A 15287-nucleotide genomic window follows, 5' to 3' on the forward strand; every position below is an offset into this window, starting at 1 on the left:
ACCATCAAATACTTCTGCTGTCAATTAAAGCTTGCTCCTGCTCAGATACAGTGGATTCAAATACAGAAGGTTTTGGGAATAATGCCCAAGTGTATAACTGCATCATCTTCATAGTTTTCACAAATAAAAAAGAGAAAAAGCTTTTTTTTCAAGCATGCTTACTGTGTTTTATATTAAAAATAAACTTAGTAAAGGTTGAAGCACCATAAATAAAGCCCTGTCTGTATCAGGAGATTACACCAATTTAACCAATTTCAGAACTTATCTTCTATACCGTCACACTTCAATGAAGGAATTTCCTGTTAATTCTGGGTGCAAGAGATTTAAGCTAAACCTATTCAGAGTGTCTGGGGAATAGACTGCATATACATTTGTACCAAAAAGGAGATTATTTTATATCTCAACTTCATGCTAGCACCAATCACTTACATGCAATTTGAACTGCAGAACATAAAGGTATCCTGTTACAGATCTTGTTTGTAAGTTCACTGCCACAGGCCCAGGGCACAACTGCACAGAGAATGAACATCAGCCTCTGGACAGGAACTACACAAAGCTAAGATGCTGCCAAAGCCTCTGTGTTATCAGGTCAAGGCCTGAAGTGCAAGAACACGATAGCAAAAAAAGGGAAAAAAAAAAAAAATCCGTGTGTTAAAAAGCTGATAACAAAGCATTAGCTTGAAAGATGGCTCCATGTAAAATTACCTGATTTGTAAGAGATGAAGTTTCCAGTATTTGTGCTAGCATTTGCTGCTTTGTAAATCCTTCCCAAAAAGGAAAAAAAGAACAACTGGAAAAGTAACTGAAGTTGCTAGTGCACTTTATTCAAATTTGTCCATTTTCATTGACTTTGCCTCAGTTTTCAAAGCATATTATATAGATATTTTAACTGCCAAAGCTATCCAAGAGCTTTCCAAAAAAAGCTGTGCTTTTTTCCTGCTCCTCTCGCCAACACGAACTCTAATGTGACATTTTGGTACAGACACTAGAATAGCATCCATCTCCTCCTCTCACAGCTCTGCCTGCCCAGCAGGGCTAACCAAAACCAAAACTTGCTTTACATCAACACAGCCAGTGCAAGTTGTCACCAGCCTGACTTTCCACCCATGGTGAGGCTTTCTGAGCACATCCTGCACTCCACCAGTGAAAATTTCATCCTCCAAACAGCTCAGCCCACACCTAGGCTTCAAAACAAGGAATCAGATTTCAGAGGTGCCTGTGGAAAACTCTGTTTTTCCTTTCCTGCTTTGGACATGAAAAATGTTGTGGCTACCAGAAATGTAACTCCAAGGGGTTAAATTATCTGGAAAAAGTAGGTGCTGATCTAACACCTCATCTACTCAGAAAGCAGTGTATGAGCCCATGAGTGACTAGCACCAGAGAATTTGGCCCTGAGAGTCCAGATTGCAACACCCACATTTTGCAGCCCTCCAAATATGGATTTAAAAGTCACTGTTCCCACAGCAGGTGCAGCTGAGCTGGATAAGCCTGCCCAGTTCCGATCCTGCAAAACTGTTTGGATATTTTGATATTAGTATATATAATTGTTAATTATTTACACTAAATAATATGTGTAAATAATTAAATATTGTTATTATTTAGCCCATGCTCACACTAAACCTTGTGCAGAACTTACCACACACAACTGAACAGTCTACAGGAGATGGCTTTTTCTAAAACAAAAAAAAAGTGTTTATTTTCCCCCTGAAACTATAGGGAAAACACATACTCAGTGGGAGAAATCCAGCAGGTTAAGATCTTCCAACTGCCACTCAAATAGAGAAAATTACAATTATCTATTTTACACTACAATCCAAAGTCCTGGAATTCTTTCCCCAACCTCTTGAACGTATTTATTCTCTCTGGCAATATGCTATTGAGTAAGTGGACTAGACAGGGATAGGGAATTTCTGAAGGTGGAACAGCTGTACATCTGGAATGCAACCTCTGCTTTACTGGACAACTACAAAGTTCTTGCAAAGAAAAATGTGTTTGTCCTGAAAAAAAAAATAAAACTAAAACCAAAAAACCACCCCAGTGTATCCACAGGGAAGATAGGAATTGCTCATCTTGCAGGAGAGGGAAGCAGGCTGCATTTCACACCGGGGTTAGAGGTTTGCCTGCAGGTGTGGACCTCAGAAAGCTGCTGTCTGAGGCTATGTGCACCATCCTTGCAGCAGGCAAGGTGTAGGATGAAAGAGGGAATTGCCTGAGTCTCTACACTGCAGGGGAAGCAAGAAATCCTATTAAGGATTTATGCTGTTCCAGCAAAACAGCTTCCTCTCTTGAAGCAGAAGCCAGCTTTTTCACTGTCTTGACTTTGCTCGTGCTGACAGCATGCAGTTCTTCAGGCAAGCCCAGTGCCAGCTTTGTACTGAGAGATTCAGCATCAGGAAATGGGCGAGCAAGGCTCCTGCTCCTGCTCTCAGGCACAATTTCATTTGCCTCTGAGATGCTCTTCCAAGACTTTGAGTGAACACTTGTAGAGAGAAAGAAGTTATTTACTACACGAATGGGTTTGAAAACACAGTGATGTGCACATTCAAAAATATGTTCTAGAGAAGGCATGCCTGGGAGATGTCTGAGGAGACATTTGTGCGTGGTGTGTAAAAATTATAATGTGTTTTCATTTACACAGTGTCTCCTCCACACACAAGGGAATGCAGCAAAATGTAACTAAAACCACATATCCTCACAAATAAAGGGACAGAGAGAGAGAGAGAGTTTCATACAAAGGTTAAACAAAAAAATCTGTTTAATGTCACTTTGGGGATTACAGGAACTGGAGTAAAACAAACATCCAGAAGAAACTTTGAGGGGTTGCCTCAGGAAAAGCACGTGTGTGCCACCATATCTGCATATTCAATATGTCTTGCTGGGACAGCTTGGGAAAAATAGGAAGCTGGAAATTTTCAGTGTGGGAATTAGATGGAAGAATGTGAACCATTCTAAACAAAACAGAGTGGAGTTGCCAGCTGACTTGCTAAAATGCCAGTGCTCTCTAGGATCCCTTGAAACAGAGCTGAGGACTGGCCCTGCTGCTCAGGGAGTGGAGAGGGAGCCAGGAGATTTGGGCTGGATTCCTGGCCCTGCAACAAACCCAGCATGTGACGCTGGCAAGTCATTCAGCTCTCAGCTTCCAAAGCCTGATTCCATGCCTGCACTTCTGGGCACCTAGAGTGAGACAGCAAGAGCCCAAACACCCCAGACCTCAAACAGGGGTAAGCTGCAGGTACTCACTGCCCATCCATGAGGATCACACACTTTGGGTTCAGTTTCATCATGGATGAAGCAGGGCTAAAACCTGCAAAGGAACCTGGAATGCTACAGAGCTCCAGGAAGGTATTACATGATCAGACATCTTTGCCACACGGATATGCAAAGGACTATCAATGAGTTACCTGTTGCTTCCCATATCCTGTGGCAATTATTGCCATTCTATAAATATTTTCAAGACTTTTTGTTTATGTTTCCTACTTCAGGGCATCAAGGAATAATCTCCTCACAAAAGGATTCACTGTTCCAAAAGAAACCTAAAGAATACAGATCAGGATTGCTGGCAAAAAGCGTGGAACAACAACACTGACAAGACTAGGAAAATACTGGATCTCAAGGGTGAAACTGTGGAAAGAAAGAGGCTTTTCCACATAATTTAGTCAGCATGTATGCTGGGGGAATAAAAAACAGAAGCAAAAGCCATATTTCTAGCTTATACTTTTCTGTATGCACACATTTACAAAAATTTGGAACGATCAGAACTAGAGAAAGTTGAATTCTCATTGTACCTGAGGGGGGTCTGGTCACACATTAATTTACATTATACTGTAGGCAAAAGTTTATTATGGACTTTTTTAAAATGAAAAGTGTAGACACAAGTTGAAAGAACAAGTGTAAAACAGAGAACTTGTTCTACCCATTTATATTTCCACCTCTAGCATGGTGAACTCTGTACTTTCTTCCTGCCCTGTTTGTGCCTGCCCTTAATTTTACCCTCACATTTCCAGAGAGGATTTCCAAGATTTTTGTGGTGCACAGATAGGTAACACATGCTGGTGAATTTAATTGCCTTAATGGGGTTTTAGAGCTTCCACATGAACCCAAGAACAGAAGCAAGAACAAAAGAAGTTTCTGAAAGGGATGTCCCTTTGCAACCATTTTTTGTGCACCCATTATAGTTGTACCAGATAACTTTCAGAAAATCAGGGAAATTTAGCACAAACAATCTCTGCACTGGTACTTCCAGGATTAAAATGTTACAGTAACCTTCCTTTGGCCAATGCAATCGAAATCTTCCATTAAGTACAACATTCTATTTTGTGTCTTTAGTCTGCCTTCCTTATAAAACTGTATTTTCTAACTCTCACCTTTGTGCCAAGCTCTAACTGTGAATCTCATTTTCACAGCATGTTTCCGAAACAGTATTGCCCTATTTTTCAGTTTCCCTCCAAGAACTTACTTCAGAGCTGGTGCTCAGAAGGCAGGTGACATAACTTGGTCCAATTCAAGTGAATTGCCAATTTCAGAATGCCATTTACTACCTGAAAATGTGCTGGTGGCCACAGTCCAGAGAGGGAGGAGTCAAAATAATGCTGCAGTAATCCATGGGTACAAAAATCTTGTGTTTTAAGGGCCACACAGCCACATCAGTACCCTCCCCAAGCTGAGCTCACCCTCTTGTGAGGTTACCTTCCACTTTCACTGTGGCAAGAATATTTGAATTCCTTGTCCCTGGCCCTCACTCTGGGGGGCCCAGGCAAGGCTTGACTGGAAAGCCCAGAGCCTGATGTCTTTTCTTCCTTGCAGCTTCTGACAGAGAGCACAGGGAGCAGCATCCCTGACAGCCAAATTCCCCTGACTCACAGGCCAGTAATGCCACACCTGCCCTGACTGCAGAGAGAGATGCTCTGCCCAGAGCATCTCCCCATCCCAGGGAGAACGTGCTGGCTGTCAGTGGAGCTGCACACACAGAGCATTCATGCACCTCTGCTGGGTTTTGCACTAAACAGCTGTTACAAAGGCAGATTTCACAGACCTGCTGCTGTAACAGGTACCACACAGCATGTCAGACACACATGTTTCTGCTGTGACTGCAGGGGCTGTCCCTATTAGATCAAGTTGTAGAGGTCTCAGAGTTCAATCCCCAGGAATGGCTTATGAAAGCAATTACCACCTGAAAGGTCTCTTTGTTTTTGTGCCACTGCTTTTAATAACAACGATTGCATCAGATATTTTCTGCCATCTCCATCTTCTTTGGTGCTGCTGAGGAAGAACTAGCCCAACACTTAAAATAGCACCCAAGACTTAAAATAGCACCCAGTACAATGAACTGCAAACACTTCAGGTTTCAGGTTTTACATCCTGCCCTCCCAAAGCACTTTCTCTTTGATGATTTTAACCATTGAGTACCAAGCTCCACGTGAGCCCTGAAGGGTGGGACATGCATGGCCAAACCAGGGAATTGCCCGTGGGCAGGGGCCCAGGTCACCTGCTCCGAGCACCAGACAGTCCTGTCCCACAGCAGCAGACAGACAGACAGACATGAAAGGCCCATGGCATTCGAGGGAGTTGTCTGGACAGCCACAAATTGTTTTGATTCTTCAAGCAATCCTTTCATTTACGCTTGGTTCAGTCTGTTACGGCAGCAACAGTCGCTGGCCAATTTACCAGCAAAACTGGGAATATAATCCTGTCCCCCCACACTTCACACCCTCTGCCCATTCCCCCTCACATCAGCAGAGTTGTGTTCTTGTCAGCTACTGACTGAAGTAAAAACAAGACCTGAAGAAAATACCCAAATCCAAAAGGCTCCAATCTATAGCTGGAGTCTGCACTGAGACATTAGCTCTGAATTTTGCCCCAGCTTTAGATAACCACATATCCACACTGCATTGTATTTTTAATAAACCACCCAATTCCAGGAAATACATGGCACATGAGAATTACTTTGTGCAGATAAAATACATCCTAAAATACATCCTCATGTAGCACCTATTAGAGACATGAAGCCTGCAAAGTACAAAAACCCACTTTGTTTTTTAAGGAAAGCTTCATAGTGACCTACTCTTCACAACAAAGCTCAATAGGCAAAAGGAGTATTACAATTTCCAAAAAACCCTCTTATCAGTTATATTTCCTTTATATTCTTTGATCAAAAAATGAAAGATCACAAAAATGAAAATGAAAAACCAGCATGAATTCCAAAGGGAATCCACTCACTGAACACCCTCTGCTGATTTATATATGTGTGTGTGCATGCATAGATATGCACACATGCAACACAGAATCACAAAATCATTGAAAAGTTTGGTTTGGAAGGGATTTTGAAAGGCCACCTAGTCCAACCTCCTGCAATGACCAGTGACATCTTCACCTGGACCAGGTTGCTCAGAGTCCTGTCCAACCTGACCTTTAATGTTTCCAGGAATGCAGCAGCCACCATCTCTCAGTAAAAAACTTGTATCCTGTCTAAACTGACTCCTTTAGTTTAAAACCATTAAGTACTGTCCTATTGCAACAGTCCCAAAAGACTCTTTTGGTTTCATTCATACATAAAAAATATTCCCCAAACTGAATATGAAGAAGCTCCACTAAAGCAACTTTAAACCCACTTTAAGACCATGGGTTGTATCAAACTTAGTTGATTTTTGTGGTCAGATTTTCTCCAAATCTGATGAAGAAGGTCTGGAAGCCAACTTGTGAAGGATAACTGTGGCTCCATCTAAGTTTAAATGGATACAAAGAGAGAAAAGGGTTAGCTGGGCATGGGCTTTATTGTCCAAGTGGTTTTGCATCACTTCTGTCCTGCACTGCCAATGGCCACTGCCCAGAGGCAAAAGCAAAGCCAAAGGCTAAAAAGATTCCTGTGGGTAAATTCACAAGTTTTCCATTCTGCAGCTGAAGCTGTGAAAATGCAGAAAGCACATGGAGTAGGTTGGCAGAAGAAAAGTAAGGATAAGGAAAGACTCTGTTATCTCTTAAATGACTTATTTGAGCCAAAAGTTACCCTGCAAACTGACAGGCAAAAGTAACACACAAGGCCAGGCTGAGATGGGAGCTAGAGAGAGACCTGGTGGATGTTACACCCAACCATGCAGGATGGACAACAGTGCAGCTTTATCAGCACGAGCTGCTTCCAATCACAGAGGCCACAAGTGAGTTATGTGAATCCTCCTGAACCCCTGCCAAGCAAAACTGTACAGCCTCCACTGAGTAGTGGTGTAACTGAAGGAAAAAAATGAAGCATTTATCTGGCAAGTGCTTTCTGAAAGACAGCATGGCTGTCAGGAGCTGCTCGAGGAGCTGGAATGCTAGAGATGGTTCCAGGGGGATGGAGCAGCCATCAGTGTGCCTAGGAGACAGGCAGGGATTTTTAATAAAATGCAGTTTATCACATGGTGATTACCACCTCCTATTTATACCACATGAGTTCATGAAAAACATGGCACATATTCCTTTACTCCTGGAAACACAAAGTCAACCCAACAACCATGTGATAAATTGGCCCTTTTCATGCACTTTGTACTTTGTCTTTCCAAACCTCTATTTCCAAACATCTGTCACTTAGGCTGGCAAATAAAAATCTGCTGGAATAGTAACTTGTGTGCCTTCCTCGCCCCCAGATCAACACTACAGTAGATTAGGATTACAAATATAAATTCCAGGCTGTTCCACTCAACATGTAAACCTTAACTGTTCACAAGGAAGGACAGATGGTCTAAGTATATAAGAAGTAAGAAAGAGAACTTTAGAGTCTCCAGGAAATGCTTCATCTATTTCTAACTTCTGCTGGCTCTACACAAGAGACACTACAGACACAATGTGCCAAGATATAAAGAAAAAAGTATTTCAGGTAAGCTTTTCTGCCTTGAAGAGCACACCTTTTCCTGCTCCCCTTCAAATGTGGTTTGAAAGGCTTAGGGAGAGGAAATTCCACATTATTTCCATGCTAAGATTCCGCAGCCGAGTTTGGGATAACTCTGTGAAAGCCTTCATTAGCACTCCTTGAGAATGACTTGTAGAACTTGCTTGTAGCTTTGCCAGTTATGAGTAATGCAACAATCCCTGAGACACTTCTGTGCCACATTTCCTTCACACATTGCCTGATGTCTGCTGGACTCAGTCTTCCTGTGAGGGATCCCACTGCCTCCAGACAGGGAATCCCTGCCACGACAGGCCTGTGAGATGCCACACCTTTCTCTTCACTCCATGGAAATTCTCCATGTCTGTTGAGATGCTCTACAGCTGATCTGCAGAGAAAAAAAATCTATTGCCCCCAATCTTCTGCTTATTAACCAAAGTCTCAACAGCACAAACTGCAAAAATAATACCACAAAGGTATAGCTCCTGTGTGTGACTGCAGCTCCACAATCACTAAATCCAGGTCTGTGCATTGCTGGATCCCCCAGGAGCACAAATTTCATCGGGATCAGGCCAAGGCATGTGATCAGGCTGCTGCTGAATGAGCCAGAGCTCAGGATGCAGGGCCAAGCCCAATCCTGCTCTGGCCAGGAGCCAGGCACAGGGGTGCAGACGATACCTGATCTGGCTGGAGCTCAGCACACTGACACCTGAGCCGGCATAAAGTCTGCTGGTAAAAAGTTAACCTGTCAAAAACTTCTTGAATTAACTCGAGCAGGCAGGGTGAATGAATACCAGGTCAGAGCTTCACATCATGTGGCCACCCCATTTTGGAGCCAATAATAGGAGCTGCACTGCTGGCTGTTGTTGCTCTGCCAAACCACAGCCAAATGTTGATAGTGATGTTTATATGCATGGGGAACTCAGTGCAGGATCAGGGCCTCAGAGTCCTTCAACTTGCCTTGCCTCCAACTTAAAGCAAAAAGGAAGGGAAAAAGCAGAGTGAAACCTAAATGTTTAACCTCTAAGTAGTCAACAGAATCCACTAATATGGAATCTGTATGTGAAGGCAGACCCATGACTGCTTCTGTAGCAAATAAATTTAAATTATTATTAAAATAAAGCCTATTCCTTCAGGTTAGTGAAGGCATCAGTACAGCAAACACATCAGTAACTAGGCTGATTTGTGCAGTATTTTAGCAATCCAGACAGTGTTAAAAACAAACCCTGTCATGTTGAACAAATGCAGACTTAACTTTTTCTTTACAAAGAAAGGGTAGTCCTGCTCTTCTGAAACTGTTTTGAAAAGCCTTACCTGATCTCTGGTAGAACTTAAGCCATTTTTAACACTGCTGCAATATTGCCTAGTGTTGAGACGTGCATGGGTACCATTACACAAGGCTACAGACACATAGAAAACATGGTTTTCAAACACTCTTTCTTAAAATTATTGGAAGTCACTGGAAATTGCTTGGTTTATGTGAGTATCTCAACCATTTTCAGAGCTAGTTCAAGGAGGCCATTAGCTGAAAGCCATTTTGAGAAGATTCTCTATTTCCCATTACAGACGCCCTAAAACAATCCATGCAGAGATGTACAGCAACCTGGACAGCTACCCAGAGCTCTGAGCTGTTTACAGCCCGGTCCTATCGCTCCTGCAGGCGTGCCTGGACAGAGGGTTCCCAAACTTTGCTCCTCAAGCTGTCACACTGCCTCATGGCCATGCTGCCCACCACAGCAGCCAGTGCTCCAGCAGGCAGGGGTGAGGCACCATCCACCTTCTCCTTGCTACCTTCCACAGCTGCACAGACCCCTGTCCCTCCTCCTGGGGCTCCCAGAGAGCTCGAGGAGTTATCAGCCAGCCCAGCATGGCCTTGGCAAATGTCAGTGCAGAGGTGGCCCAGTGGCAGATATGGGGTGAAGCAAGGGACTGGCTGGAGCATGGCACAGCACTGAGCTGGAGTCTCCAGCTGTGCCAGGGCAGATTTAGGTTGGACATTAGGAGGAATTACTTCACAGAAAAGTGATTAGACATTGGAAGGGAGTGCTCAGGGAGGTGGTGGAGTCACTGTCCCTGGAGGTGTTTAAGGAAGACTGGATGTGGCACTCAGTGCCATGGTCTGGTGGGCAAGGTGGTGTCTGGTCATAGATGGACTCAATGATCTCAGAGGTCTTTTCCCACCTAACTGGGTATGTGATTCTGTGCAGCAGTGCTGCTTTCTACAGCCTTGCCACCCCTGCCCTGGTGGGGACCTGTCATCCATGGGTGACAGCCCAGCAGTCACCATGGCCTCTCTGCACTGAGGGCAAGAATTAGGATTAGTAATGCATCAAGGGAAGCATGGTCAGCGGGTCAAGGGAGTGACCCAGCCCCTTTACTCAGGTCTAGTGTAATGCATCCAGTTTTGGGCTCCTCACTACTAGACAGTCCTGGAGAAGGTCCAGTGAAGAGTGACACAGAGGATGAGGGGACTGGAACATTGCTATTGAGAGAAAAAGCTGAGAAAACTGGGCCTGTTCAGCCTCAAGAAGAGATGACTGAGAAAAGACCTCACCAATATAAGTATCTTAAGAATGAGTCAAGAGGATGGAGCCAGGCTCTTCTCGGTGACACCAAGCAATAGGACAAGAGCCGACAGGTACAAACTGACGCACAGAAAGTTCCTCCTGACCACAAGGAACAACTTCTTTCCTGTGCGGGTGCCCATGCACTGCGCCACACTGTCCACACAGAGGTTGTGGCGTCTCCCTCTCTGTACGCTCTAGAGCCGCCTGGATGCCACCGTGTGCCATGTGCTGGGGCCGGGCCGGGCCCCGGTGACGGCCGAGGCCCCTGGGGCCGGGCCCGGAGCGGCGGTGGCGCCCCCGGCGGCGGCGCGGGGCAGCGCAGCACGGCGGGAGCGGCGGGGGCGCCGCGCGGCCCGCGCTGTTTCCAGGGCGACGGCTCGCCGTGTTCCGGACCGTACCATTGCGCAAGCGGCGCGGGTGGGGGCGGGAGGGGAAACAGGCCCGGCCCGGCGCCGCCTCCTCCCCGGCTGCCTCCTCCCCCCGCGCCTGGCCGCGCCTCCCCCCCTCCCGCGGGCCGGAGCGGCGCCGGGCCCAGCAGCGCGCGGCGCGGAGCGGAGCGGGCGGGCCCGGAGCGGCGGAGTCGGTACCGGCGGCGGGCGGGCCGGGCCGGGCCGCGCCACCCCCTGCCCTCGCTGCCTCAACACCGGCGCGGGATGCGGGCGGCGCGGGGCCGCGGGCTGTGAGCGGCGGCAGCGCGGAGACAAAGGGAGGCGGCGGCGGCGGCGGGGCTCGGCGGCCGGCGCTGGGCACGGGGCGCGGGGGCCGCCGCCGGGGCGCGCCCGCCGGGATGCGGCGCGGGGCGGCGCGGCCGCGGCAGCAGCGCGGCGGCGGCAGCGGCGCGGCCCGCCCGGCGCGGCGGTAGAGGCGGCGGGGCCGGGCCGGCGGTCGCGCAGTAGCGTCTCCCGCGCCGCCCGCGCCGGCGATGTGAGGGCGGCGGCGGCGGCAGGAGGAGCGCGGCGCGGAGCGGAAGGCGGGCGGGCCCCGGGCGGAAGCGGGCCGGGCCCGGCGGCGAGGGGCAGCAGCGCGGCGCCGGCGGGGGCGGCCGGGCGCGGGCGGGCGTGCGTGCGATGGAAACGCACATCTCGTGCCTGTTCCCCGAGCTGCTCGCCATGATCTTCGGGTACCTGGAGGTGCGCGACAAGGGCCGCGCGGCGCAGGTGTGCACGGCCTGGCGGGACGCCGCCTACCACCGCTCGGTGTGGCGGGGCGTGGAGGCCAAGCTGCACCTGCGCCGCGCCAACCCCTCGCTCTTCCCCAGCCTGGCGGCGCGGGGCATCCGGCGGGTGCAGATCCTGTCGCTGCGGCGCAGCCTGAGCTACGTGGTCCAGGGCATGGCGGACATCGAGAGCCTCAACCTCAGCGGCTGCTACAACCTCACCGACAACGGGCTGAGCCACGCCTTCGTGGCGGAGATCAGCTCCCTGCGCTCGCTCAACCTGAGCCTCTGCAAGCAGATCACGGACAGCAGCCTGGGCCGCATCGCCCAGTACCTCAAGGGCCTGGAGGTGCTCGAGCTCGGAGGCTGCAGCAACATCACCAACACCGGCCTGCTGCTCATCGCCTGGGGCCTGCAGCGCCTCAAGAGCCTCAACCTGCGCTCCTGCCGGCACCTCTCCGACGTGGGCATCGGGCACCTGGCGGGCATGACCCGCAGCGCGGCCGAGGGCTGCCTGGGCCTGGAGCAGCTCACGCTGCAGGACTGCCAGAAGCTCAGCGACCTCTCGCTCAAGCACCTGGCCCGCGGGCTGGGCCGCCTCCGCCAGCTCAACCTCAGCTTCTGCGGGGGCATCTCGGACGCGGGGCTGCTGCACCTGTCGCATATGAGCAGCCTGCGGAGCCTCAACCTGCGCTCCTGCGACAACATCAGCGACACGGGCATCATGCACCTGGCCATGGGCAGCCTGCGGCTGTCCGGCCTCGACGTCTCCTTCTGCGACAAGGTGGGGGACCAGAGCCTAGCCTACATCGCGCAGGGCCTCGACGGGCTGCGCTCGCTGTCGCTCTGCTCCTGCCACATCAGCGACGAGGGCATCAACCGCATGGTGCGGCAGATGCACGGGCTGCGCACCCTCAACATCGGCCAGTGCGTCCGCATCACCGACAAGGGCCTGGAGCTCATCGCCGAACACCTCAGCCAGCTCACGGGCATCGACCTCTACGGCTGCACCCGCATCACCAAGCGGGGCCTGGAGCGCATCACCCAGCTGCCCTGCCTCAAGGTGCTCAACCTGGGACTTTGGGAAATGACTGAGAGCGAGAAGGTCAGGTGAGAGGAGGAGGAGGGTGCCCCGAGACCTCCATCTCCTCTGGAGGGACTCACTGACTGACTGACTGACTGCTGCAGAGGAGGAGAGAAAGAGAGAGGGGCATGCACAGAGACATGCTACCCACGCACTCTGGCACCGCAGGGAGGAACAGAGAGGGTCTGTCCTCGACCCTTCTGTGCTGCCTACCTATCCTTGCTGTGGAGGAGGAGGAGAAGGAAGGGGGACCAGGAGGACAGAGAGAAAGCACCTATCCATTTTCCAGGTCATGCCTCAAGTTCCATGCTAGGGATACAGAGCCCTCTCCCTTCCCACAGCATCCTTCCCTGTGGAAGAGGTAGAAACCCACACTTATGCACTGGGGCTAGAGACACCCCTCTTTATCCCCACTCCCACATTCCATCCCCTCAAGCACTAAGGATGGATAAAGAAAGACCCTTGTTCTGCCATGTATTCAGAATAGATTATTTTTGGTTTATATAAAGGAGAGTGGAGATGGGAACAAAAAATAAGTTAACAGCAGCAAAGGCTTCCTAGCTACACTTGTGCACCCAGCCACCCAGTCATCCTGAGCTGGGCACAGACAGAGCTTTTGATAAAACAACCATTCCACCTCTGTGCTTGCCCCTCCCCTGTCAACACATGTGTGACAGAAATACTGCTCCCTAGGTACATTGATTTTTTTTTCCCTTTTAAATCTCTCTTCAGTCTCCAGTTTCATGTTATTCTCTGCTGTGGGTGGATACAACCTCCCACTATTCCAGTTCTCCACTGCACTGAGACTAGCGATAGCTACAGCCTCCCCTTTTGTCAGTATGTTTCCATGTCATCCTGCACTATGGGTAATGGAAAAGTCCAGGCACTCCATTCTCCCTCCCCATCTCTCCACTGGACATGAACACACCATTTCCTCCTCCTCCTGTCTCTGTGGGGACTGGACACAGAGCCCACTCTCTTAATCCTTCCCGTGCACTGGGGGACCCTGAGAGTTACTGAGACTTGTCTTCCCTTTCATCATTCTCTCTTTTTCTCCCCTCCTCCTCCCTTGGCAACAGGGATAGACATATCCAGCCACATATCCATTCCTCTCTGGGTTGGGGGTGAGCAGGTAGAAGGGAGTTTTCACTCCTCTCTACCTGGGGGACATGAGGAAGAATCTCCAGCTTCATTTCTGCTTCATTTGAGATACTGTGACCTGTTTTTATTTTGAAATGCATAAAAAAAATTACTGCTACAAAAACAGCCTCTTACTCTCCCATCTATCCCTTGCTTACATCCTGTAATTGATCCCAGTTTTCCTCACTCATTCTCCCCTTTACAGTATTCATTTTCTTACATGGTTTTATTTTTAAAGACATATGAAGTTGCTGTTCTTGTGGATTTTTAAGTACTTTTTTTTCTGCTGAATATATTCTATATATATAAATATATATATGATGTCTGGCTACCTCGTTTTAATTTGTTACTTTTTTTTTTTTCCCTCCTCAAAAGCCCTGGAATTCTTACAGGAAAGAGATTTTGAGACTGAAACATTTTTGTGCCTAGACTGGAATAATGCCCCTTGGGTTTGTTCTTATTTTATCCTCTCCTCCACCCCCACCCCTTTTTAAATTTTTTTTTTAATTTTAAATTTTTGTTTTTAATTTTAAATTTTTGTTTTTAGGCTTACCCTACTGTGTCCCACCTCCACATTCTGGTTGTGCCTCTCTCTCCCCCTTCACTGGGAACTGGGGACCCAAACTGTGCTTCTGCATTTTTACTCTTCTAGCACAAATATGTAACGTGAGAATCCACACTGCAGATTGGGCTACTGTTAACAGAAATGTATAAAATGCAAGTTTGTTTCAAAAAAGAAAAATCATATATATGGATATATGCAAGTGCTTTCCCCTCCCCTCCTAAGCCACCTACAAAAGGTCACTATGCCAGGCTTCCTGTTTGTAGGTGGAGAGGAGCAGAGCTGGCCTGCAGGCCCCAGGGCTGCCATGTGAAGGGGAGGAGACTGAAGTTCATCTGTCTTATCTCTGTTCTGTCAATAAAATGGAGCTGGGTCTTTAGATTATTTTTTAATTATTATCTGAAAGAGGAAGAGTAAGTTTGGGTTTTGTTTTGATTTTTTTTTGTTTTTGTTTTTAAATATCTTGGCTTTTTTTTTGCTTATCTGTTCAAAATCTCAAATCCTCCACAGTAATAGGCCAGACCACGGAGTTAACACAAACCCGGAGACCCCTATGGATTAATTGTACTGTTTGTGAATTTGTATAAAAAATAACAAAGATCCTCTTAAAACATTTTATATTCTTACAGTAAAAGGTTAAACATATTTATATAATAAAAGAGGAAATATGAAGTATGTTTTTGAAAAAAAAAAAAAAAAAGCCGTATCTGTGTTGTCTGTACTTATTGAAGCCGTGTGTGTCTGTGGGGCTTGGTCAGAACAGCCTTGTGGCTGATGGTGGGACTGGGGCTGCTCTGCCGAGGAAGGCCAGGAGCCTCCTCCTGTGCAGGATGCTGGGCACCATCAGCAGCAGGAGTTGGTGAGGAGGGGGCTTGGCAGGACCAGCCGTGGCCACGAGGGTGCTGCAGCATCCTGGGGAC

The 15287-nt window shown here is 48.2% G+C and overlaps 1 protein-coding gene across 1 annotated transcript; it reads left to right on the top strand.

Annotated features, from left to right (window-relative positions):
• Positions 1-11465: 11465 nt before the first annotated feature.
• FBXL14 (F-box and leucine rich repeat protein 14) lies at positions 11466-15033 on the top strand. Its single transcript, XM_054281913.1, has one exon. It carries the CDS (start codon positions 11493-11495, stop codon positions 12693-12695), a length of 1203 nt encoding a protein of 400 aa, XP_054137888.1. The 5' UTR covers positions 11466-11492; the 3' UTR covers positions 12696-15033.
• The last annotated feature ends 254 nt before the right edge of the window (positions 15034-15287 follow it).

The sequence above is a fragment of the Melozone crissalis genome, unplaced genomic scaffold (assembly GCF_028551555.1).
Source record: "Melozone crissalis strain CALT ecotype California unplaced genomic scaffold, PUWL_Pcris_2 ptg000033l_1, whole genome shotgun sequence".
Lineage (NCBI taxonomy): Eukaryota > Metazoa > Chordata > Aves > Passeriformes > Passerellidae > Melozone > Melozone crissalis.

Coding starts and splice junctions, on each gene's coding strand:
- FBXL14 (XM_054281913.1), top strand. CDS start 11,493: ATGGAAACGCACATCTCGTGCCTGTTCCCCGAGCTGCTCGCCATGATC.